Genomic DNA, 25,952 nt, shown 5'->3' on the forward strand with positions numbered 1-25,952 from the left:
TTTATTACATATCCTTGGTAGTGAGAGGTATTGGGGAGGCAGGCTGTGATTGGTTGTCTGTGGTTGTCTGCAATGGGGTTTGTTTGCATTTGTGATGGGGGGAATTGTTGAGTCAGGTAAACCAGATTGATTAATATGCTGTCAATGGATTCTTCTTGTTGTCTTTTTGGGCTGTGTATGTGATAAATGGGAGCCATACTGGGGTGAAGGCGTCCTCTCCCATTTGTCCCCATGTCAGTTTCAGTTTATTGCTTAGCTTTTCTAGTATTTCTGTGCACACTCAGTAAGCATAGCCCATTGAGACGTTCCTTTATCTGATACGGGGGGGGGGATAAATATGGGTACAAAATGGGCTATGTACAGAGAGCTGTTAATTGAAACAGAAAACAAATTAAAATGGAAATATTTTAACAAAATTAGAGAGAAAGTAACAGATTGGTTACAATATTTTCAGTTAAATGAAATATTTAAGAATGATAAAAAGGTAGGATTTGCATATGAAATTTCAACCTTTCAGAGAGAAAGAATAGAAAATAATACGAAATTAATATCTAAAATGTACAATCTGTTGCTGGAATGGGAAACAAAAGATGAAGAGGTCAAATCAGTTATGATTAAACGGTCACAAGATGTGGGACATAATATTCAGATGGTGGAATGGGAAAAACTATGGAAGAATGATATAAAATTTATGGCATGTGTGGTGATTAAAGAAAATTATATGAAAATGATGTATAGATGGTATCTAACTCCAGCTAAATTAGCAAAATTTATAAAACTAAGGAAAGCAAGTGTTAGAAATGTAAAATAACAGAGGGGACATTTTTCCATATGTGGTGGAATTGTAAAATTATAAAGAAATATTGGGAAATGATTTATAATGAAATGAAAAAGATGTTTAAAACAACCTTTGTTAAAAAAAACAGAAGCTTTCTTATTAGGAATTATAGGAGTGGACCTATCAAAATCACAAAAGAACTTGTTTATATATGCAACAACGGCCACATGGACCTTATTAGCACAACATTGGAAAGAAGATTGGGAAGTTAAATTAATTGAATATGATGAAATGGCAAAATTGACTATGAAACTAAGAGGAAGAGACGACAATGAATTTAAGGAAGAGTGGAAGATGTTTATTGCATATTTACAGAAGCAATGTAAGCAAGGTTAATACATTAGCAGGGTTTTAAGATTACTTGTAATTTTGTTATGAATGGATAATAGGGATTTAAATAGGTTAAAATTTAACAATTAGACATGCAGTAAGTTGAATAGAACCAAGGAAGGGACTAGACTGGAAGCCAATTTGTTTTGTTTTGTTTCTGTATTGTTGTTGTTTTTATTTTTGGAAAATCAATAAAATGTTATTTTTTTAAGAAGAGACATTCCCTTATCATCATTGATCTTAGCCAGTTCTTCACTCTCCACAAGGTGCTGAATGACTGCTCTCTGATACAAGTCGTGTATGACTGAGCAAGAGACATAAGCAGAGCCTTTTTTGTGGTAGGGTAAAAGATTACCCACCTCTTTTACTAGGTCTGCTATGTTCAGCTCTTTTAACTGCTGTTTGCAGAGTTTCTTCTTCTTCCATAGGGTGTACCACAGTTCAGTTTCAGGGTGGGAGTCTATCACTCTGTCGGGTTGCCAGTTGCGTCGTGAGATTGCACCACCACGACATCATCAAAGCAACCTTGGTACACATTTCCATTTCAAATATTCTGATTCTATTTACTTTTAGTTAAGAATTCTCTATTTATTTACCTAACTCCCCCTCCTGCTATGCCCATGCCATTGGGCAAAGGCTGACTGTCACAGCAGCTGTAACATTATTTCATATGTGATGGACTTGTAAAAGGGTAAAATATTGGGAAATGATCCATGATGAATTGAAAAAAAATGTTCAAAAGCACTTAAACAACAACCAGAGTCCTTTTTGTTGGGGATAATTCAGTGGGAAATTCCCAGGTGTCAAAAAAGGTTATTTATGTATGCCACTACTGCAGCCCGTGTTTTGTTAGCCCCAAAATGGAAAACGAGCAAGGTCCCAACTAAAGCAGAATGCCAACTTAAGCTGATGGAATATGCACAACTTGCGGACCTAACATACAGAATAACAGAAGAAGAACATACTTTTAGAAAAGATTGCAAAATGTTTATAGAATATATGGGGGAAAATTGTGTTCACTTGAAAACGTTGGCAGCATTAAGATAAATTCAACAGTGTTGATGGATGTAATAATGGAATACTGAATGGTTTAGTTTAGCTAAAATATGCAGGGATTTATGATATGCAAAATGAACTATGGAAAGAGAAGACGGGAAGTCATTGATATTTCTAAAGCGTAAAACAGAAAAGTTAATAAAATTATATACAGTACATAAAAAAGAATGTCACAGGGGCTGCCTGCTGTGTTCTATTGGAGAAGATGACGAGGACCCAGGCAAATCACACGCTTAAAAATGCTAATAAAAGACTGGTGTGTCCAGGAAAAAAGCGAATGACCGGCTTTGGCAAAGACCAGAGACAGGAAGACGTTGGAACTTTGGTGGCAGCAGCACGAAAAGGAGGCGGGGCATCAGCAAACCAATCAGAAAGCGGTACACTAGAGCTCCTCCTCCCCCCCGGCGGTCCTTCTAAACCGCCTTTCGCTTCTAAACCTTCCGAGCTTCCGTAGGGTTCCCGGAAGTGCCGCGGTTGCTAGCCTGCAGGTTGCTAGGCAGCGGCGTCGCGTCTCACTTGGGCCTTGCCCGGCTCCCAGGCATGGGGGACTCGGAGGGCGAGGTTTTGCGGGGGACCTTCCCCAGCCTCATGGCGGAAGGGACGATGCTGAGCCGGCGCGGGGAGCTTGCCAAGGCGCTGACTTGCTACACCTACGTGAGAATTGGCCGTGCTCGTGGGGCAGGAGGGGGGGTGGGAAGGGAGGGAGGGGGCGAAGCTGGTTCGTGAATAGGAATGAAGGGAGGAGGGGACGTTGCCGCTGGGCACTTGGGGTCGAGCTGATGGTGTTTATCACATGGCCAGGCGTACCTGGGACCCTCAAATACGAGAAGAAGCGCCTCCTCCCCCCCTATAGCTGCCAACTTTTCCCTTTTCTTTCGAGGAATCCTATTCGGAATAAGGGAATTTCCCTTAAAAGGGGGGGAAAGTTGACAGCTATGCTCCCCCCACATCCTCCAGATGTGGCCTTTGAGAAGCCCGATGTGTCCTGAGGGTATAAGAAGAGCCTTGCTGGATCAGGCCGGTGCATTCATTCATTCATTAGTAGAATTTTAGAGTTGGGAGGTACCCCCAAGGGTCATCTAGCCCAACCTCTTGCCATGCAGAGATCTCAGCTCAAGCATCCACGACAGGTGGCCATCCAACCTCTGCTACTTGTAGAGAAAATTACAGTGGTACCTCAGGTTACACACGCTTCAGGTTACAGACTCCGCTAACCCAGAAATAGTACCTTGGGTTAAGAACTTTGCTTCAGGATGAGAACAGAGATTGGGCTCCAGCGGCGCAGCGGCAGCGGGAGGCCCCATTAGCTAAAGTGGTACCTCAGGTTAAGAACAGTTTCAGGTTAAGAACGGACCTCCAGAACGAATTAAATTCTTAACCCGAGGTACCACTGTAATGGGACGCGGGTGGTGCTGTGGGTTAAACCACAGAGCCTAGGACTTGCCGATAAGAAGGTCGGCGGTTCGAATCCCCGCGACGGGGTGAGCTCCTGTTGCTCGTTCCCTTCTCCTGCCAACGTAGCAGTTCGAAAGCATATCAAAGTGCAAGTAGATAAATAGGTACCGCTCAGGCGGGAAGGTAAACGGCGTTTCCATGTGCTGCTCTGGTTCACCAGAAGTGGCTTAGTCATGCTGGCCACATGACCCAGAAGCTGTATGCTGGCTCCCTCAGCCAATAAAGCGAGATGAGCGCAGCAACCCCAGAGTCGGCTATGACTGGACCTAATGTCAGGGGTCCCTTTACCTTTACCTTTACTACTATAATACAGGATCCATTGCTAAGAAATGGGGAATAGCGAAGGAACTGTGGCTTGCCAAGTGATTCTTGGCAGGATAAAAGCACATCCCAGTTTTTTGTTTTTTTTAGCACACCCCAGTTTTCATCTACGAAATGTTGGCTGGTATATAATGATCAGTTAGCAGTTGTAAGTATACTTTTGAGACTGGGCATCGTGTTTTTGTGTGTTGCTAGGCCCTGCAACTCCAGCCAGGTGACAGGAACTGCCTTGTTGCCCGTTCAAAATGCTACCTGAGACTTGGAGATACAGAAAATGCCTTGAAGGATGCTGAAGCCTCCTTGGCAGCTGACAAAGGGTTTACCAAGGTAAGTAACCAAAAGGTGGAAAGGCCTGCACCAACCCAAAGGGTTCCCTTTCAAAATTTATTGTGGAGTATCTGGTTTGATGGTGGAAGGGAGTTATGGTTCTGTCTCCCCTCTTTTCTTAACCTAGAAGGAAAGAAGGGTAACTAATAACTTCCATAAAAGAACCCAACCTTCATGTCATTCTTTGTTCTGCAACTATCTTTCTAAACCATTTGGCATATTAACCAGGTTAGAAAATTCTGTTGCAAGCAAACCAGAGCAGAGGTTCAAAGGGACAGTTGGATTGGAAGGGAGTCTCTTCAGTGGACTTCAAGCTAAGACCCTTCTTCAAGTTGTCCACATCTCAGAAATTATCAAACTGGGACAAGCAAGCTGCTTGAGTGCATTTCTTGAGGATGGTATTTTTTGTTTACTCGTATGAACAAGTTTACAATATATTGCTCTCTTATTATCTATCTGTTGTCTTTCCCACCCCCAATATTTTTCCTCTTTGTTTCAGGGCCTATACCAGAAAGCAGAGGCATTGTACACTATGGGGGATTTTGAATTTGCCTTGGTCTATTACCATCGAGGCCACAAGATCCGCCCAGAGTTGCCACAATTCAGGCTGGGCATTCAAAAATCCCAGGAGGCAATTGAAAATTCTGTTGGAAGTAAGCCATGTGATTTTTTATTAGGGGATGGAATCTAATTGACTGCTAGACCTGAGCTTCAACTTGACTGAGAATGCATGAATAAAAGAGAAACTAACAACAAAGATAATAGGCTGTCTAAACTAGCTAAGCAGAGTGCAAGGCAGAGCAGAGCAAGGACCTTAGAGAAGGCATGAAGGTATTTTGCAAAACCAAGGACATATTTGTATCCCTTTAATTTTATTTGAATTGAATTTTGTCAATAAAGCAGACAGTAAAATAAACTCGAGATCACACATACAAGCAATCCAACAGAAAATCCTTTGAGTCTTCAAAGTCCAGGTAGAGATTTTATTTTTCATTGGCCATCCTATTTTCTTATCTATGCACAATATTACTGAGCCTTTTTGATGATGGAGCTGGTCATGTGACACTCCTTTCAGAAAGAGTCTCAACCTCCAACTTCTATTTTAAAAGGCTTGTGTGCTACAGCAGTGAAAAAAGCAAAATCATTGTTATTAGGGGAGAGATAAAAATAAAGGAAGTACCATAGGCTCTTACAGAAAGCTGTGGTTCATCCGCAGTTGGAATATTTTGTGGAGTTCTGGTCCAGGCTGTTTCTAGAAAAATGTCAAAGCTGAAAAAGATACAGAAAGGGACAACTAAAATGATCAAGGAGTTCTAGCCTCTTCTATTGCACAGTTTTCATGCTGCTTCCGAAGGGGTTGCTTGCTAATGTTTTTGGCAGGTGATTCTCAGGGCCTTCCTGACTTCTTGGCTCAGGGGTAGGCAACCTAAGGCCCGTGGGCCGGATGCAGCCCAATCGCCTTCTCAATCCGGCCCATGGACGGTCTGGGAATCAGCGTATTTTTACATGAGTAGAATGTGTCCTTTTATTTAAAATGCATCTCTGGGTTATTTGTGGGGCATAGGAATTCGTTCATTTTTTTTCTTCAGAATATAGTCCGGCCCCCCACAAGGTCTGAGGGACAGTGGACCAGCCCACAGCTGAAAAATGTTGCTGACCCTTGTCTTGGCTGATGCTTTCTCTCTTTGTAGGCCCTTCTTCTGTGAAACTGGAGAACAGAGCAGACCTCTTCTTTCTGAGTCGCCAGGCAGAGGTATGGTCTCACCAGCTTTTCCTAGAATGGGTCTGTGATCCCCTCATTAGGAGGAAATAGAAGATATGGTAAGGAGTTCAAGGCATAGATATAGGTTGTTGCGGCGTGGGCACAGGAAGGATGTTTGAGTCTGCAGCTGTTTGGTCTTTCTCTTGCATCACAATAACATGGTTCACACATAATGCTAAACTTTAGCGTGAACAAGTGCTGCTCCCCAGATGGAGAATCTTGACTGCAGTGTTCTTTTTGATCCTGCCACACTACTCAGGGCTAAGCCATGATCTGGCTTAATGTTACATCTGAATCTGGGCTTGTAGTTTGTCTCCCCCCACAGGTACAGTTTGGTTGCAGGTCATGATTTCTACCTGCTGTGCTGCTTTTCTTCCCACAAGAAGTACTGTAGAGAAAATGATAAGTTTTTTCCCTTGCAAAATTTATTTTTTGCACTTTTTTATGTATGTGGCAGAGTAAAAGAGCAAAACAGAAGCTCCAGGTCAAATTTCCTAAGAAGGATGCAAAGTACCTAGGCAGACAGGAGCCTGTGAGGAATGAGAAAACCGAACGGCAGCTGCTGGGGGAGCTCTACGTTGACAAGGCTTTTCTGGAGAAATTGCTCAAGGATGAAGGTTTTTGATTACTTCATTTGGCTAATGCTGGGCTTGGGAGTTTCAGGACTGCAAATGTCATCAGGCAGTCTAGCAATTACAACCCCCCTGTGAGGCTGACTGGGTATTTGCAGGAATGCAAGGTTTCTAAGGGATTTCCTAAAACAGTCATTTTCAAACTCTTGTTTCTGGGCTCTTCGATTAAAAAAAAAGACCAACAAACTTCCTCAAAAGATGGCTTGCTCACTGTATTGGTCTTCCCCTGCAATATGAAACCTTAGAAATGTATTACCAGTTGGATACATGTTTGGTTCATGAGGGATGTTGTTGGAGTGCACAAGGCTTAGCCAGTGCTTCATGTCAACTGTGTGAATACCCTTGAACATGGATAGCCAACGTGGTGCCCTCTAGAGGCTGTTGGACACCAACTCCCATCAGCCCCATCCTTCATGGCCAGTGGTCAGGGATGATGGGCGTTGTAGTCCAATCACACCTCGCGGGCACCGCATTGCTTACCTCTGCCCTAGAACGTGTCCCCAAATCTTCAACAACGCACAGAGTTTCCTAATAAATGAAGATTCTTGAAGATAAACCACCATGTTAAGGGTTGTGAGCAGCATCTGCCTTACAGGTTGTATTGGTTTTAATTGTCACTGGTGCTGGATTGTGTTTTATTGTTTTATGTCATTTTGATATTTCTTTATTATAGTACAGTCGTACCTTGGAAGTCGAACGGAATCCATTCTGGAAGTCCGTTCAACTTCCAAAATGTTCGGAAAGCAAAGCATGGCTTCCGATTGGCTGCAGGAAGCTCCTGCAGCCAATCAGAAGCTGTGGAAGCTGTGCTGGATGTTCCAAAAATCATTGAAATCATTTGAAAACTTTTGGGTTTTGATCGTTTGGGAGCTGATTTGTTCAGGAGCCAAGGCGTTTGAGATCCAAGGTACGACTGTACTGTTTGCTGCTTTCGGAGTTTTCTGGCTGAAGAGTGGCAGGCAAATTCGCTGTTTACCTAGCCCTATAGCAGCATCCAATTACAAGTCACAAACATTATTTCATTACTGAAAATATGGCTGCATGCCTTCCCAACCTCTGAGTGGTATGAGATTCCAGGAGTTCCAGGCACTTGCCCAGGGTCTGTGTTTCCTTTTGGAAATGAGGCACAGCAGAAACTGTGGTGTCTTTAGGATATATGGTTTATTTACCCATATATACAACCTGAGCCTTCTATGGAGGGGTTCGCAGCATCAGCACCCCAAAGGGGTCTTGCTTCTCCCATAGCCAAAGCCCTGGATTCAAGCAGAAATCAGCCGTGGCTTTTTTCTCTGCTTTTTCAACATGCATCTTTTCCCTCTAGGTCACATGACAGCAAACTATGCCCTTAAACAAACCAACTTGGGTTATACGGAATAGAAATCTGGTACCCACAAGCTCATAACAATATGAAGTCCACACAAAGTGGGGGACCACCTATGTGTTCCAGCAAAGAGAGGATGTGTCTATAAAGAGGCATCTTCCCTAAGCCAGTCATATATATGTAAATAATGTAAACTCTCCCTTTTTGTTTGTTTTTTAATCTGTCTGTCTCTGCCTATGGTCTCCCTGCAGACTTGACCAAAAGCACCACGAAGCAAGGGGTGACTGTTGGACGCCTGATCCAGGAAGGGCTTTCCTACCTCGATACCCGCACAGATTTCTGGCAGCAGCAGAAACCTATCTACGCCCGGATCAGAGACCGCAAGCTCATGCTTAAGAGATGGACAAGAGATCAAAAGCGGAAGCCATCCGAGGTGGCCAGATACATCTTAAAGAGCATGGAGGACATTGATATGTGTAGGTGGCTCAGTTGAAAATGTGCTGGCTGTTTTTTGTTTTTGTTTTAAACATTTGGTTACAATTATGCACAATGAAACAAAAAGAAGGGGGGGGGGAATGCAAATAAAAGGCCCCATGCATGGTTTCTTTGTTAAATACACCCACAAGGTTATAAAACATGAGGGAGCATCTATAAATAAGAAAACCATATTATTATTATTATTATTAGTATTAGTATTAGTATTAGTATTAGTATTAGTATTAGTATTGCATTTCTTTCTTTCCCCCGTTTGTTTGTTTGTTTGTTTGTTTGTTTAGACAAAACAATAATCACAAACAAATAAGAATAAAAATATGCACCCCACCAGCAAGAACATTCCTTTGTAACTATCCAACCTCCCAAAATTTCAACACCTCTTGCGATGGTTTGACCCCTTTCCATAATTCTATGAACACCTTCCATATCTCCTCAAAATCATTTCTCCTGTGTATTCCCCATCTTACCTTGATGGCACATGTTAATTTATCATGAATAGCTATAATCCCACACCTCTTTATACCGTTCTTCCATTTTATATTTACAGTGGTGCCTCGCAAGACGAAATTAATTCATTCCGCAAGTTTTTTCTTCTTGCGAGTTTTTCGTCTTGCGAAGCACGGTTTCCCATAGGAATGCATTGAAAATCAATTAATGCGTTCCTATGGAGACCGCCTTCAGACCAGGTCCAGGGACAGTCTGTCCCCAGACCTCTTCTGAAGGCTGGCGGGGGGAGAAGGACTTTTCTCCCCACCGCCAGCCTTCAGAACAGCCTTCTGAAGGCTGGCGGTGGGAAGAAAAGCCCTTCTCCCGCCGCCAGCCTTCAGAAGAGTTCCCGGAGGGCTGCCTAGGCTGCGGATAGCAGCCTGCTGCCCGGTGCGAGGCAGACATCTGCAGCTTGGGGTGCCCTGCAGGACTTCCCCGCAGGGCTCTCCAAGCTGTGGATAGCAGCCTGCTGCCCCACACGAGGGGCGCTCTTAAGCAGAGCGCCCCTTGTGCGGGGCAGACACCTGCAGCTTGGGGAGCCCTGCAGGACTTCCCCGCAGGGCTCTCCAAGCTGCGGATAGCAGCCTGCTGCCCCGCACGAGGGGCGCTCTTTAGCAGAGCGCCCCTCGCGCGGGGCAGAGATTCACAGCTTGGGGAGCCCTGCAGGACTTCCCCGCAGGGCTCTGCAAGCTGCGGATAGCAGCCTGCTGCCCCGCACGAGGGGCGCTCTTAAGCAGAGCGCCCCTCGCGTGGGGCAGACATTCGCAGCTTGGGGAGCCCTGCAGGACTTCCCCGCAGGGCTCTCCAAGCTGCGGATAGCAGCCTGCTGCCCCACACGAGGGGCGCTCTTTAGCAGAGCGCCCCTCGCGTGGGGCAGACATTCGCAGCTTGGGGAGCCCTGCAGGACTTCCCCGCAGGGCTCTCCAAGCTGCGGATAGCAGCCTGCTGCCCCGCACGAGGGGCGCTCTTAAGCAGAGCGCCCCTCGCGCGGGGCAGACATTCACAGCTTGGGGAGCCCTGCAGGACTTCCCCGCAGGGCTCTGCAAGCTGTGGATAGCAGCCTGCTGCCCCTCGCTTGGGGCAGACATTCGCAGCTTGGGGAGCCCTGCAGGACTTCCCCGCAGGGCTCTGCAAGCTGCGGATAGGGGTAGCAGGCTGCTATCCGCAAGCTGCGGATAGGGGCAGCAGGCTGCTATCTGCAGCTTGGAGAGCCCTGCGGGGAACTCCTGCAGGGCTCCCCAAGCTGCGAATGTCTGCCCCACGCGAGGGGCGCTCTGCTTAAGAGCGCCCCTTGCGCGGGGCAGCATGCTGCTATCCGCAGCCTAGGCAGCCCTCCGGGAACTCTTCTGAAGGCTGGCGGGGGAGAAGGGCTTTTCTTCCCACCGCCAGCCTTCAGAACAGCATTCTGAATGTTGGCGGTGGGGAGGAAAACCTTCCTCCCACAGCAAGGCTTCAAAACAGGTCCGGGAACAGAGGAGAAGCGCTGCGCGCCTTCCCCTCTGTTCCCGGACCTGTCCTGAAGGCTTGCGGTGGGAGGAGGGCTTTCCTCCCCACCGCCAACATTCAGAATGCTGTTCTGAATGTTGGCGGTGGGGAGGAAAAACCCTCCTCCCACGCAAGTCCCGGGAACAGAGGCGAAGCGCTGCGCGCCTTCTCCTCTGTTCCCGGACCTCCCACCACAAGCCTTCAGGACAGGTCTGGGAACAGAGGAGAAGGTGCGCTGCACTTCCCCGCTGTCCCAGGAGATTTCCCTATGGGCTTTCGTCTTGCGAAGCAAGCCCATAGGGAAATTCGTCTTGCGAAGCCTCTAAAAATCGGAAAACCCTTTCGTCTTGCGGGTTTTTCGTTTAGCGAGGCATTCGTCTTGCGGGGTACCACTGTAGAATGAACTGATCCACTGGGTCTTGTTCATTTGTTGAACTTTATGAGTTACTTCTGTTGAAGTTTACAATTTGATACAATGAATAGTATACCTTATTTATTTAAGAACACAGCCATAATGCTTTACGTGACCATAGGTTTGTTTGTTGTTGTTTTGTTGGGAATAGACAGACAAGTCTCAGGCCCCTGTGGGGTAGCGTGGGGAGGCACCTCTCCCTGGGGTGGGGGCAGCTCAGAGACCTGGGGCAGCGGCAGTGGCTCCTTGGAGGACTCCCAAAGAGCGGGGAGAGGAGAGGAGGCTGAGGGAACACTCCACAAGGGAGGGTGTTTGAAAAAGGGTGAGAGCTCTGCAGGCAAGGGGTGACATTACTGGGCTCCTGAGCCCCACAGGGGTGCTGCAGAAAGAATGTAGGTGGTCAAGGGAGCTGTGGACTCAAAAAGGTTGAAAACCTCTACCCTAGTTTATGTTGCAAGCTGCCCTGTGATCTTTGGATGAAGGGCAGTATATAAATTTAATAAATAATGATAATAATAATGGCTGCCACCAATAGCCATGTGGTAAAATCTTTGTAGTGAAGTTGTGGATGATGCTTGTCCCATAGGTTCAGGAGTGAGAGTTGTAAGGTCGTTGGTACAGAAGTCTTTAAGATCTTAGACGGTTCCTGATACACAGGAGTCAGAAACATGTTTACAATTCCATTTACTGGCCAATATGGTAAAATCCAAATCTGTTTCCCCGAAGCATTTTAAGACCTGTGAGGGGTCTCATTGATTCAATCAATTCTCTCTATATATAGCAGAAAATATGCTGACTTGAAATAACAGATATTAATGGAGACATTTGTTTGCGCCATCAAATAAGAATTGAATTATAGCACTCTAGGCAGGATGTTCTGAGCATGAAAATGTACTTTTCTAAACTCTCACATTGCACAAATATATATAGGCTTCAGAATTTCACCTGACTCCTGTATTAACTGAGCTTAGACCCCGGAGGTGTAAAAAGTAAGGTGTTGAGTATTTGAATTCTTGCTAAAAAACAAAACAAGAGCCAGTACCTGTTAGCGGATTCTCTGGAGGTAGCCTCTCTCTTATTCTGTAGCGACCCAATGAAATATAGAACAAAACGGACTCAGGTTGGTCTGTGTAGTCAGGTCACTTTCATAGCTTGAAAGAAAAGTTGCCTTTTCTTTCTGAACCTCTTCCAGGGATTACAAGGAGCAAGCCCCCAAATCCATTTCAGAAGCCACCAGAGTTTCTGCTTGCATTTGCAGCAACTGTTTCCCTCTATGATAAAGATTACATAAACATTTGGTAAACGTAGCCCCAGGTAAAAGGGACCCGGGTGTCAAGAACGGGAAAGACCTGTACCTGAACCATTGCTAGTCAGAATTGACCAATAAGAGAGACCAATGATCTGACTCCTTACATTGAACTGTAGACAAATCACGAGAAAGAATTGTATTGCTGGATCAGGCTAAAGGTCTCCTCCTTGTTTGGCATTCTGTTTTCAGTAGTGACCTGGCAGATGGTAGGAGCTGGTGTAAGTGCTAGCAAACAAGATGGATAGTGAAAATGGGTAATGTGAGATGCCATTTTGGAGGGGGAGGGTGTCCAAATTTGGGATATCCTAATGAATTGGGGGTCGTTAACATGCATCATATGAGCACACACTTTCTTCTTCTTTTTCTTCCCTTCCCCGTCAAGTGTTGACTAGCGGCAGCCCTGAAAGAAGCTGCCAGAAAGCTGAACAAGTGCTGAAAAAGATCCAAGGCTGGTCTGACGAAGAGATTCCCAACAGGAGCGAACTGGTTGGAAACCTCTACAGCTGCATTGGAAATGCTCAGATTGAGATGGGGAACATGGCAGCAGCTTTGCAGAGCCACCAGGTGGATCTGGACATTGCAAAAGAAAAGTAAGGAAGGCCAGCCTACTCCTTTTGAGGCTGCTTGAGTGCCCGTTCCATGCTGCCATCATTTAGCCATAGCTGTGTACTCTTTATTTCAGGACAGGAGTTCGGAATGTGTTGAACTGTTCAAATCTCAGTTTCTGCTGGAAAAAAGAGGGGTAGGGGAACACTTAGGGCTTCTAGCCCTTATGGTTGTGTAAAAAATGTATGCAGGCAGTGCCTGGTGATATCTTCTGAGCTGGAGATGACAGAATTGGGCCTACCTGTTGGCAGAAGAGGCTCCGGTACTCTGTACAGTTTCCCCAGTCCAACAGAGTTGGAGAATCTAGCCCAGGGGTCCCCAAACTAAGGCCTGTGGGCCGGATAAGGCCCAAGCGACTTGTTTATCCCGCCTGTGGAGACCCCTGCTGCCGCCACCCACTCTTACCAGCGCTGCGCTGCGTGGCTGCCCACTTCCAGGTCGGAGGAGCACAGGAAATAGCTTGTGCACATGCACAAGCGTTATTTGCGCATGTGCAAACATTATTTCTGGTGCACATCCGGGTCGGAGGAGGCCCGTGCACATGTGCACAAGCTATATCTGGTGCTCCTCCGACCCAGAAGTGCGCCGAAAATAGCATGTGAGCACGCGTATGGGCACGTGCTCCCCCAGCCCGCTGTGCGATCGGTGCTGGAGACACCGGCCCGGGGCGTGGTAAGTTTGCTGGCCCCTGATCTAGCCTGACAATCGGTTCCACAAGCTCTCCCCATCCTCTTCTCCCCCCTCTCCTATTCTTTGTTCCAAATGCCTGCGTCTTTGAAAACCTTGTTTTCAGGAGCAGGATAAACAGAGACTGGCAGATTTGTTTGTGTTTTTCTTAGAAGGACACACGCTTACCAGGATTTCGAATGTTAGTTTAATATTGCAAGATTCAGGTAGGTAGCCGTGTTGGTCTGACGTAGTCGAAATATATAAAAAAAATTAAAAATTGTCCAGTAGCACCTTAGAGACCAACTAAGTTTGTTCTTCGTGTAAGCTTTCATGTGCATGCTAGGTTATTTGTTCTGCTCAGGGCTTACATCAGAAGGCCATGAAGCAGGGGTTAGTTGCAATGTCAGCCAGGGCTTCCTAGTAGCTGAGCCCATAGACTGGGTGCTTGGAATAAGAGGCAGGTAGAGGGGAGTGTGTGGGGATGGGGAGGAAAACTAGCCACAGGAACAAGTGCATTTCTAGTTCACCCAGGGCATGGTCTCAAGTCAATCGGGTCTGTGTGTCTTTAGTTGGAGACCTTCTGGAAACAATAGGGAACTATATGTATGCTGTCTAGAAGGAAAGCTAGGATACAGACTACCCATACTGTCAGTATTAAGTTGCCTTAAGTTGCCTTCTTCTGACCCATGAGTACCAGTCTTTCCAGAATTGCAAGCACTAGGGTTCCAGTTTGTAATCATCATCATTATCTCTGGGTGAGCCATGAAAGCTACTGATAGAATGATTGCGCTCTCTAGCGGCTAAAATGTTTAGGGCAAGCCATTAAAATCAAAGTCAAATCACTATTCCTTGCCATATTGCTCTCCCAGAATGTGAGTATCCAAATCCATAGGGATATCTTCCCCCAGGGAAGGTGGTGCTCCAAGCAAGGTACAGATCTGTTCCAGAATCCCTGACCTATTGCGAATAAAAAACGTTTTAAAATCGGCCTCTTCCTTTCCTCCTTATACACTTGTTTTCTGCTTTCTTAGTAGCTTTCTTTCATTTCTTCCTGGTTCAGCACTTTAGAGTAGAATCCAGCAGATACCTGCTGTGTCTTAATGTCCCTCCATTTCATACCTTGTTCCTTTGTTGTCCACTTCTCCAGTCAGATTCATGATTGGAATGGCTTTATCACACACCAAAAAAGCATCGTAGCATTTTAAAGATGGCTCTGCAGCACAGTTTTTGGGCAAATCCCCCTGTGCCTATATTTTAGATTGAAAGTGGCTTGTGGCATGGATCTCCCACCTTCTTCGTTATCCTCTTTAAACTCACACACACACAGCTTTCGTTTGGTCCATAGACCTAAAATCCTTTAAACTGCTACAAGCACTAACAATGAACTGTAAATTAATACATACAGCTGGGGCAACATACAGGGGCTGGGGAAGGAGGGTAGGTCAGAAACCTCTCGGGGGATTTTGAAGTAGCAACCCAGCTTTCAGATCACTCATTTTTGCTTCTTCTTGCAGCAACCTGACTGATGCCATCTCCAGAGCCCTTGACAATATTGGCAGAGTGCATGCCCGCATGGGCAACTTCCAGAACGCCATTGACACGTAGGTGGAACCCAAAGAAAAATAGTCAGGCCTCCATGCCTCTTGCATATTTAAGGATGGTCTCCTAACGCATCTGCCTTACCTTCATTCTGTAAACTGAAACTGCTTTTACTCTCATGGTTTCCTTTCAAGGGATTCTTGGAGTTGTAGCGTTTGGAGAAGGTGAAGGACCTTCGACAGCGGGTGGCCAGCCGCCCCACAAATGTGCTGCTCCTAAATCTTTTGAAAGAAGCAATGGCATATTTGACACATACATCTTGACACACAGGGATGATTTTCTCCCATACTTCTGCTACATGAGAATGAAGGGATGGGAGTTTCGGGGGTTGAATCATCTAGATTCTACAGAATGTCATTGACTAGGGAAGGGATTTCCCAAGGGGTGAGGGGCGTTGAAAACTGTGAAGGCCAGGCAGGTACAAACAATAGAAGGGCACAAATAGAGGTGCCATTAGTTGCCATCTCTCTCCCCCCCCCCATCCCACCAAGTGCCTTTTGTCTCCATCCCTGGCCTGCTGGGTACCAATTCTTAACTTGGGGATGGGAAATCTATGGCTCTGCAGATGTTGCTGGTGTATAACTTCCCATCATCCCTGAGCCTCAGGGGGCCTGACAACCCTAAGTAGCATCTATAAGGAAATGGAAAGTTGGGGCCAAGATCCTGTGTAGGGCTGAGTGCACTCTTAAACGGCTTTCGCAATGCATACCTGAAAGAGAGTCTCCACCCCCATCGTTCAGCCCGGACACTGAGATCCAGCTCCAAGGGCCTTCCGGCAGTTCCCTTATTGTGAAAAGTGAGGTTATAGGGAACCACAAAGAGGGCCTTCTTGGTGGTTGCGCCCACCCTGTGGAACGCCCTCCCTTCGGATGTCAAGGAAATAAAGAACTATTTGACTTTTAGAAGACATCCCTTGTACAGTCATGCCTCGGGTTACAGCCACTTCAGGTTGGGGTTTTTTCGGGTTTCAGACCACCGAAACCCGGAAGTACCAGAACGGGTTACTTCTGGGTTTCAGCGGTCACGCATGCGCAGAGGCGCTAAATAACACTTTGCGCATGTGCAGAGGCGCTAAATCGCGCTTTGTGCATGCGCAGAAGCACCGGATCGCAACCCGCGCATGCACAAACACACAGACATGGGTTGCGAACGCTGCAGGTTGCGAACGTGCATCCTGTACGGATCACGTTCGCAACCCGAGAGTCCACTGTATAGGGAAGTTTTTAATGTTTGATGTCTTACTGTGTTTTAATTTGTTGGAAGCCACCCAGCATAGCTGGGGTAGCCCAATCAGGGAAGAAGCCCTGGTCTTGAAAGAGCCAGGAAAGCTACTCTTCAGACCTTAATTTTATTTCCACGGTTAGTTGCAACATTCTGTTTTATTTCGAAAAGCTGGGAAGAAAAGATTCCACTTGTGAAGAGCAACCTGGAGAAGACTTGGCTGTTCCACGAAATGGGCAGGTGCTACCTGGAGCTCAACAAAGCGGCGGAGGCTCGGGACTTTGGCGAAAGGTCCTTGCAGTGTGCAGAGGAAGAAGGAGACATTGAGTGGCAGCTCAACGGCGGTGTATTGGTGGCACAAGCACAAGGTGAATCGCTTTGCACAAACCCTTTCTTCACTAGCAGGGTCTGTGTGAGCTCCACAAGGCTCTAGGGCCACTTTCCCCCCCATAGGAGCAGGCTAGGCAATTGCCTGGAGTGCCAGGATCTAGGTGGGGAGGCTGTTTTCCTGAAAAAGAGAGCACATTGGGAGATGACTACTAGAGACAGCTTAGCATCTTGTCAGCTGGTTGTTGTTTTTTTTAAATCTCCTGCATTTAAAGGGACACAATCTCTTATGGATTTCTGTTTGCTGCCTAGAGCATAGACTCTTGTTCAAGAGGAAGTGGTGGGTGGGTGGGTGGGGAGTAGCATATTAAGAACAGAAATGAATAAATTATATTCTAGTCAATTCTGTTACACCTAAGGAAGTTAGATTAGCCTTAACCAGAGCCAGGGCCTTCTCAACACTGGCTCCGGCCTGGTGGAAAGCTCTGTCTCATGAGACCAGGGCCCTGCGGGATCTAATTTCTTTCCGTAGGGCCTGTAAGACAGAGTTGTTCCACCTGGCCTTTGGCTTGGAATCAGTTTGATTCCCTCCCCCTTTCTTTTTCCTTTCTCCTCCTGTGAAGAAGCTGCATCCTAATGTTTTAATTTTGTATCTTAATCTTTTAAATTGTATTTTAATCAACTTGTTTTTATTATTGGTGTTAGCCGCCCTGAGCCCGGTCTTGGCTGGGGAGGGCGGGGTATAAATAATTTTATTATTATTATTGTTATTATTATTATTATTATTATTGTTATTATTATTATTATCATTATTATTATTATTATCATTATTATTATTATTATCATTATTATTATCATTATTATTATCATTATTACACTCCTCAGGACACCAGTGTTTGGATATGTTGTGCAAAATTGTTTTCATTTGACATGGGCAGCAAATAATTTGGCGGATCCAGAGTATAGAACTAGAATTCTCACTCAGACCTTGACATGCTGATAGGGGGAAAATTTTTGAATGCTTTGGTTCTTGTGCCTCAAACCAAATGGAGCTTTGGACAAGGGCATGCAATTGCTGGGGTGAATGAGAGAAATCAAACAAAAACATTGTGTTGGATCCTGTAATGAGAATTATGCAAATGTCCACCCCTGCTCCCAAGTTAAAAAGAAAAATCCTTTTAAAAAATTAGGTGGTTTTTTTTAGTTTTGCCAATTTCTGCCTGGACACTGCTTCCGACAGCAGTATTCTGGATATGTCTGGAAAATTCCGGACGTATGGCAACCCTATGGTATGGAATAGTCACAGTCCGGGATTAAAATGCTGGTTTTATTTTGCTGAAGGAAACTCATGGCTGGACTAAATTATGCATATTTATTGCCACCAACTCACTTAACTTACCGTATTTTTTGCTCTATAAGACGCACCAGACCATAAGACACACCTAGTTTTTGGAGGAGGAAAACAAGAAAAAAAATATTCTGAATAGCAGAATATTTTCTGCTAGAAAGCCAGAACAGCAAGAGGGATTGCTGTGCAGCGAAAGCAGCAATCCCTCTTGCTGTTCTGGCTTCTGGGATAGCTGCGCAGCCTGCATTCGCTCCATAAGACACACACACATTTCCCCTTACTTTTTAGGAGGGAAAAAGTGAGTCTTATAAAGCAAAAAATACGGTAATTTGTTTACAGTGCCAAAGATGGTATTTGATGGTATCTAGAATATTTTTAGCAGGGAAGAGACTACAGTGTGTATCGCAGGACGGGAAATGAAGCTTGCATGTTTTCCCTTCTTTCACACCTGGCAGTCAGTACTAGGCCACCGGACAGCCACATGCTGGATATATTGTTTACATTGAACTGAGGTGCATAAAGTCCAGAATTTGTGGGTTCAAACTGTGTGGCCCTTTACCAAATTGTATGAAGGTTCGTGAATCTGCAGTTTAGGTTTGTGCACAGTACAGTAGACATTACGCACCTAGTTCCTATGCAGATATTGCATTCAGATATCTGGAACATCAAGATGTAATATGTGTGCCCAGGGGCTGGGGCAGGGGGGACAGGAAAGACAGGGATCCTGTTTCCCAACCACACTTCAGTGAGAGTCTGCACACATATAAATTTATTTTATTTGAGCCTTTATTGCTTCATCCTTAGGTCAACAGTAGTAAATGACAATCTCCCACCCCAATAAAATAAAATGAAAGCAGATGGAATATCCTGGGGTTTGGGGACTGCATCTTACATGCCTTATCCTAGAGAGTTCCCGTAATCAACTGACAATATACCACATGTTTATTTGTATAAGTTTCTCTGAAGTCTATATCTTGTGTTGAAGTTGATTATTTCTTGTTCTTCTTCTTTAAAAAAAACACACACAGTGAAACTGGAAGATTTCCAGTCAGCAGTCACCTACTTTGAGAAGGCTCTGGAGCAGGCGAAACGTATCCATAACGTTGCTGCTATGCAGGCGATCATTATTGTAAGTGGTTGGCTATAACCGGGGGGGGGGGGGGGGGGAGAGATGACATGGTCAAAAAAGGGGGGCAGGGGGAGACGGTGCATAATGTTATATATGTCTTATCATGTCCCCTCTTGTTTGTCTTTTCTCTAAACTAAAAAGTCCCAAATGTTGTAACCTTTCCTTCCAGGGCAGTTGCTCCAACCACTCTATCATTTTTTTGCCCTTTTCTGAACCTCTTCCAGCTCTATAATCTTCCTTTTGAAGTGTAGCTAACTGTACGTAGTATTCCAACTATGGTTGTACGGACATATTTGTATATCTACGTTTGTTTATTGAGTATTGCGATATTCAGTATTGCATTACAATATTGGCAGTTCTGTTTTCAATCCCTTTCCAAATTATTCCTAGTATGGAATTCACCCTTTACACAACTGCCGCACATTGGGTCAATGTCTTCATAAAGCTGTGACCCCAAGGTCTCATTCCTTGTCCAGATCTCATGGGCATATATGTGAAATTAGGATTTTTTTGTCTAAGTGTGCATCATTTTACACTTGCTTATATTGAATTGCATTTGCCATTTTACTGCCTGCTCACCATATTTGGAGAGATCCTTTTGTGGTGTTTCTTGTCATTCCTGTAGATTCCTGTCCTGAAGAATTTGGTATCAGCAGCAGACTTGGCTATGTCATTTCTCACTCCTAAATCTAGGTCTAGATAATTGATATAGCAGTTAAGAAGCACAGACCCAAATACCCATCCTTGGGGAAATTCCACTTTCTACATCCTTCTAATGGGAGAACTGTCCATTTATTCCTCCTTTCTGTTTTCTGTTTCTTAACCAATTACTGATCCATAGGAGGATCTCTCCTCTTGTTCCATGACTGCTAACCTTATTCAGGAATCTATAGTGTGGTACTTTTGTCAAAAGCCGTTTGATAAGCTAAGCCAGGGTTTCCCCAACTTGGGTCTGTTTTTGGACTACAACTCCCATCATCCCTAGCTAGCAGGACCAATGGTCAGGGATGATGATAAATGTAGTCCAAAAACAGCTGGAGGCCCAAGTTTGGGAAAGCTTGGGTCTAAGCACACAGTTCAGCTGGATCACCTCTACAGTGGTACCTTGGGTTACATACCCTTCAGTTTACATACGCTTCATGTTACAGACTCCTTTAACCCAGAAATAGTACCTCAGGTTAAGAACTTTGCTTCAGGATGAGAACAGAAATCGTGCTCTGGCGCCGCGGCAGCAGCAGGAGGCCCCATTAGCTAAAATGGTGCTTCAGTTTCAGATTAAGTACGGACCTCCAGAACGAATTAAGTACTTAACCCGAGGTACCACTGTATATACTTCAGGACATATGTTAGTTATATGGAACCTTCTTGTTAAGTGGTAATATACCTCTGAATACCAGATGCTGGGATAAACTATAGGAGGAGATTGGATTCATATTTTGCTTGTTGACTTTTCAGAAATATGTGGCCGGTCACTGTGGGAAACGGGATGCTAGACTGGACGGATATTTGGTTTGACCCAGCAGAGATATTTCTCTGATATAACAGCTATGCATTGGTTCTTGTGTCTACAAAGGGGCCCCACATAATTCAAACAATATTACTGATTCATTTATTCCCCCCCCATAAATTACCTGACAGTTCATAGCCATGACACCTGAAATTCACCTGATCTGACCTCATCTCTGCTACCCTTTTGCCATCTGCTGGGTTTCAGGCAACTAGGTTTGCACTTTCAGGTGTCTCTCTTCTTTGTGTGAACCTCTTGAAGAAGAAGCAAAACAGGATTTCAGTCCTGTCCGCCGCCCCCCCCCCCAATAGTCCTATCTCATGGCAATGCCACTATATGCTGATGGCAGTAGTGGGAAGAGAGACTGAGGCCTGACTCAAGTTTCCCATTTAAGATCCCCACCTTATTTTTGCAGGCACTGGATGAAGCCAACAAAGGATTCATCAAGGAATTGAAAGAAGAACAGAGGCTCGAAAGGATGCGTGAGTTGAAAGGTTGGTTCACATACCAAGCTGTGTACAGAGGATTTCAGGCATCCTATGGTCTATCTTCATTTCCAGGGTGTATACACACAGACATGCTATCCAGCCGATTAAGGAGAGTAACTGGGTCTGAAGTAATTTGGGGTGTTTGTACAGTGGTGGGCCCGGCATGTGGAGCACGCTTTTAGAAAAACCTACAAGAAAAGGTGCTTCATTTCCAGAGTTTAAACCTAGAAAGTGTCAAAACACAGAATGCATCAAGACCCTCCCTAGCACATTTTGAAGAATAGTCCATACCATTTGCCCAGGCATATAATTGTCGTGCTGTCAAATAAAGAAAATGGAGGCAGATAAAGAAAACTAGTACTTAAAGCCCCTTGCCATGAACAGATGATGATTACTTCAGGGGCAATTCATCATAAATCCCCCTCCACCTTGTTGAAGCAATAAAATGGCGAAAACCTGATAACAGGAAGCTTTTAATTAAAATCACAAAAGCCCTAAAAAAACCCCTCAGTAGTCCATCTTGAAAAAACAGGCACTGCAATTAGATTTTAATTTTAATTGGAAAAAATTAACCACAAATCAACTCTTGAAAAACAGTAAGAGAATGGAACACTAAACAATAATACAGCAATTTGGTAACTATCTTGTCTGGACACTCTGCAAAAAGAAGTGACTAAAGGATGGCAATTTCAAGGGAAGGGCTAATGTGTAAATGTCCTTAGGCCCATATAACCCATGTGAATAAAATTCATCCAGATGTTTTGAAGTATTGTATCAAGACTAACCTGAAGGTGGCAGCATTTCTCCAGTTTCCTTCTTGTTCTTATCCAGCAAATGGATAAACTCTCTTGTTCTTGGCTAATCATAGGTTTTATAGGTTACTTGAGTTTCGCCTTAAATTTTATTGTTAGCAATGTACTCTGATATTAGTAGCCTGAGTGTCGTCCTGCATCCCTTTTTTGGAATAATAAAAAAGAGAATTTTTGAGTCTGCCTTACACACCACGCTTCTCCCAACGCAGGAGTCTTCCACATCTCTATTTAAAGAGCAGTCACATTATATCAAGACACCGAGGAGAAGGCACTCTATCTGTCTAAGCTCTTGCAGAAGTTCCAAATGGGAAGCGAAACCCATTAACCGAGTCTCCCCATTGGCTCAGCCACAAAATTTGCTATGATTATAGCCTCAGGCAAACTGCCTTGTTGTCACAGTCTGTAAAATGGGGTGAATGCCATAAGACCATAAACCGTGAGGGTAGAAGCGAGCTAAGAAATCCTAGGGAGGATCTTCTCTGAGATTCCGTTTCTTTCCCAGAGTTTGAAGATGAGGAGGAGGAGGAGGAGGAGGAAGAAGAACAAGAAGAGGAGGAGGAGAAGAAGAAGAAGGAAGATGCTGGGGCTGCAGACACAGGAGAACATACATCAAAAAAGCAAGAAGAGGAAAAGGCTGGGAAAATTGAAACGGAAGGAGAGAAACAGGTATCAGGCACGGAGGGTGGAGAGACAATTGCATTCAAGGATGGGGAGAAGAAGCAAGAGGAGGGAGAAAAGTCACAAGGAGAAAGCAGGGGAGGAAGTCAGAAAACAGAAGAGGACGACACAGGAAAGTCGGGCGAGGACATTCCCGGATGAGGCCTGTGAAAGCTTGCCCTTGGGAACTCTTGGCTTATAACTCTGGAAGTGTCTTTTCCATGGTGTCATCTGTTTTGCTCCAGATGTCTTCTCCCAAAGTCACTTCCGGTGCCTTCCAGGGCATCCAAAAATAACCATTTTGCTTCTGGGTAGTTTCAAGGGGGCTCTAAGAATGTAGGGAAAGTTGCCGTTTTATGTTAGACACCCCTAAAAGCTACTGTTTAGGTAACTTCAGGAAGAAGGAACTGTTCTAACCATTAAAAAGCCTTCAAATGCTACCTGTAGTGATATATTTTGTTTTCACTGACCATCTCAAGCAACTGAGATTAATCTTAATTGCAAGCTAGATAACCGATTAGGGAAATCCTTCAATCAGTTAATGCCATAGTGCTAATGTAAGCAAAGGAACAAGAAACTTTTTTTTTAAGATGCTGGGAAAAAGTTCACCTGTTTAGGGCCTGAGATTCACCCATAAATGCATGCTGGGAGTTATGCCTTTTAAGCATTCAACTGAGGGAAATACAGTAGGTAGTGGGTGTTTTTTTTAATGTTACATTGAACAAAGGCCTCACTTTGAGATACAGTGGTGCCTCGCAAGACGAAATTAATCCGTTCTGCGAGTCTCTTTGTCTAGCGGTTTTTTCGTCTTGCGAAGCAACCCTATTAGTGGCTTAGCGGATTAGCGCTATTAGCGGTTTAGCGGCTATTAAAGGGTTAGCGGATTAGCGGCTAAAAGGCTATTAGCGGCTTAGCAAAAGGGGGGAAAAGCGAAAAAAATCGGAACACTCGCAATACGTTTTCGTCTTGCAAAGCAAGCCCATAGGGAAAATCGTCTTGCGAAGCAGCTCAAAAACGGAAAACCCTTTCGTCTAGCGGGTTTTCCATCTTGCGAGGCATTCGTCTTGCGGGGCACCACTGTATGAGCCATTTCTGCATGGTCTGGAGCGATGCAGTTCACCAGAGCTATTTAGAAATCTAAACTTCAAAACATGCCTTTCTGTCCAGCATAAGTGCAGAAGTCACACTCTTTCTTCCACGTGGCCTAGCGTATCATTGAGAAGTATACATATGCACACATGCATCAAAGTTTGCAAAAAGAGCTATTACTGTAGATCATGGCAATGGTGGGCACCTGGGTCCACAAGTATTTCTTTTTGACATGCTACTTCTTTGGCATGAGTAGGGCAGTTGCAATTCTTGCGGGCATTCAAATGTTGCAAATGGAGGTGGTGGGAATGGAGGTCATAGATTTGTGTGGCTTTTCCTCATCTTGCTCCCCAAATACAAAAAGTTTTCAGAACTCCAGAATGCTTGCACCCTCCTCAAGTAATAATGATATAGGCTCTGCAATGGTGTAGACAATGGGCCATATTGTCTATATACACTGGTAGAAAACAGGCAGCACATTAATTAGATCGATATGTTCAAAGCTATTGCTAGCTAGGGCTGATGGGAATTGTAGTCCTAAACATCTGGATGGCACTAGATGTGTATGGGGGGGCGAAAGCTGGTCTAGTAACCAACTGCTTAGAGACATCTCTTCAGACCACCTTCCCACCTTTCTGCCGCAAATTAAACCATGCAATCCATATTGTAACATGTAGAGTACAGGGGGAGAAAACACACACACAGCAAAACTGTGAATTTCTTCCAGGTGCCTGTGGCAAGTGAAGGCATGCTAATATTTCCCACCCGTCGGTATCCAACTATCCAGGGATAGGAAACGGGTAATTTCTTCATATATTAAAATATACTTAGTATATTAAAGGTGCTGACTTTTAAGCCCTAAATGGCCCTGGCCCAGTATACGTGACGGAGCGTCTCCACCCCCATCGTCCAGCCCGGACACTGAGGTCCAGCTCCAAGGGCTTTCTGGGGTTCCCTCCCTGCGAGAAGCGAGGTTACGGGGAACCTGGCAGAGGGCCTTCTTGGTGGTGGTGCCTGCCCTGTGAAACGCCCTCCCTTCAGATGTCCAGGAAATAAGCAACTGTCTGACTTTTAGAAGAAGTTTAGGGAAGTTTTTAATGTTTGCTGTTTTCTTGTGTTTTTAATATTCAGTGGGGAGCCGCCTAGAGTGGCTGGGGAAACCCAGCCAGATGGGTGGGATATAAATAAATTATTATTAGCCAAAGTCTGGTGGTTGTCATTTTAAAGAATCAAAGTGCCGCTCAGACCGTTTTAAGAGTTGCAAGATCATAAAAGGTATATGAGAAAAGGGCAATTGGTATCACCAGTGAGGTCTGCAACAAAATCGTTATAGTGTATCTTCCTTAAAAAGCAGAGCCTCCCTTTCAGACCGGGATTCCACCCCCATGTTTCTTTCCCAACCACCATCATCAAGCTTACATTACCAATCTACTAAAAAAAGTAAAATTCTCGATCTACTAAAGCGTGCTCGGTCCTTACTAGGCTGCTTTATTTTCTTGGGTCAGCATGACGAAGCACTGCCTTTGGGGCGCAACATTTTCGTAGGATGCCTCCCTTCCTATTTCTTCTTGTTTGGCTGCAATCCTGGCTGCCTCTCCTCCTCCAGAGTTGCCTGGGGTGATTGCTTTTCTTTCCTTCTCATGACCCCTGCTGCAAGGAAGAAAACATCCCTCCCTTCCAGGGCCGGATTCAGGTTTGATGAGGCCCTCAGCTACTGAAGGCAACGGGGCCCTTTATATGTCCAGCTGTCCTTTGTCAACAACAAATTGTCACTGTTTTTGTGTTAAATAGATGCTATACGGTAATTTACGGGCCTAATAGGTATCTAGAGCCATTGCACATGTTGCCATGCACCCAGACCATGCAGAATGTAGGCACCCTAAAGAGTTATACCTCGGGTTACAGATGCTTCAGGTTGCGTTTTTTTGGGTTGCAGACCGCCGGAACCCGGAAGTACTGGAACGGCTTACTTCCAGGTTTCAGCGGTTGCGCATGTGCAGAAGCACAAAATCACGCTTTGCGCATGCGCAGACACGCCGAATTGCAACCCACGCTTGCGCAGATGCGGTGCTGCGGGTTGTGAATGTGCATCCTGCACGGATCACGTTCGCAACTCGAGCGTCCACTGTATATAGAAAGGAGCAAAGCAGTGATATTTTAGGGAGCAGGCTAGCAGGCTGGGCCCATGACTTACCGTACATCACAGAAGCCTACACAAAACAAAACACTGTTGCTTTATGTAGGTTTTATTTTATTTGCTTTTTATCTTAT

General features: G+C 45.0%; 1 protein-coding gene across 1 annotated transcript; it reads left to right on the forward strand.

The window, feature by feature from the left end:
* Positions 1 to 2,699: 2,699 nt before the first annotated feature.
* ODAD4 (outer dynein arm docking complex subunit 4) lies at positions 2,700 to 23,032 on the forward strand. The gene is made up of 12 exons (XM_083469825.1): positions 2,700 to 2,878; positions 4,196 to 4,327; positions 4,827 to 4,980; positions 6,019 to 6,080; positions 6,547 to 6,706; positions 8,294 to 8,518; positions 12,612 to 12,819; positions 15,019 to 15,105; positions 16,496 to 16,692; positions 19,028 to 19,128; positions 21,051 to 21,129; positions 22,438 to 23,032. Exons 1-12 carry the CDS (start codon positions 2,765 to 2,767, stop codon positions 22,752 to 22,754), a joined length of 1,836 nt encoding a protein of 611 aa, XP_083325951.1. The 5' UTR covers positions 2,700 to 2,764; the 3' UTR covers positions 22,755 to 23,032.
* Positions 23,033 to 25,952: the final 2,920 nt, after the last annotated feature.

This window comes from Podarcis liolepis, assembly GCF_965112155.1.
Source record: "Podarcis liolepis genome assembly, chromosome: 13".
In the NCBI taxonomy this organism is placed as follows: domain Eukaryota; kingdom Metazoa; phylum Chordata; class Lepidosauria; order Squamata; family Lacertidae; genus Podarcis; species Podarcis liolepis.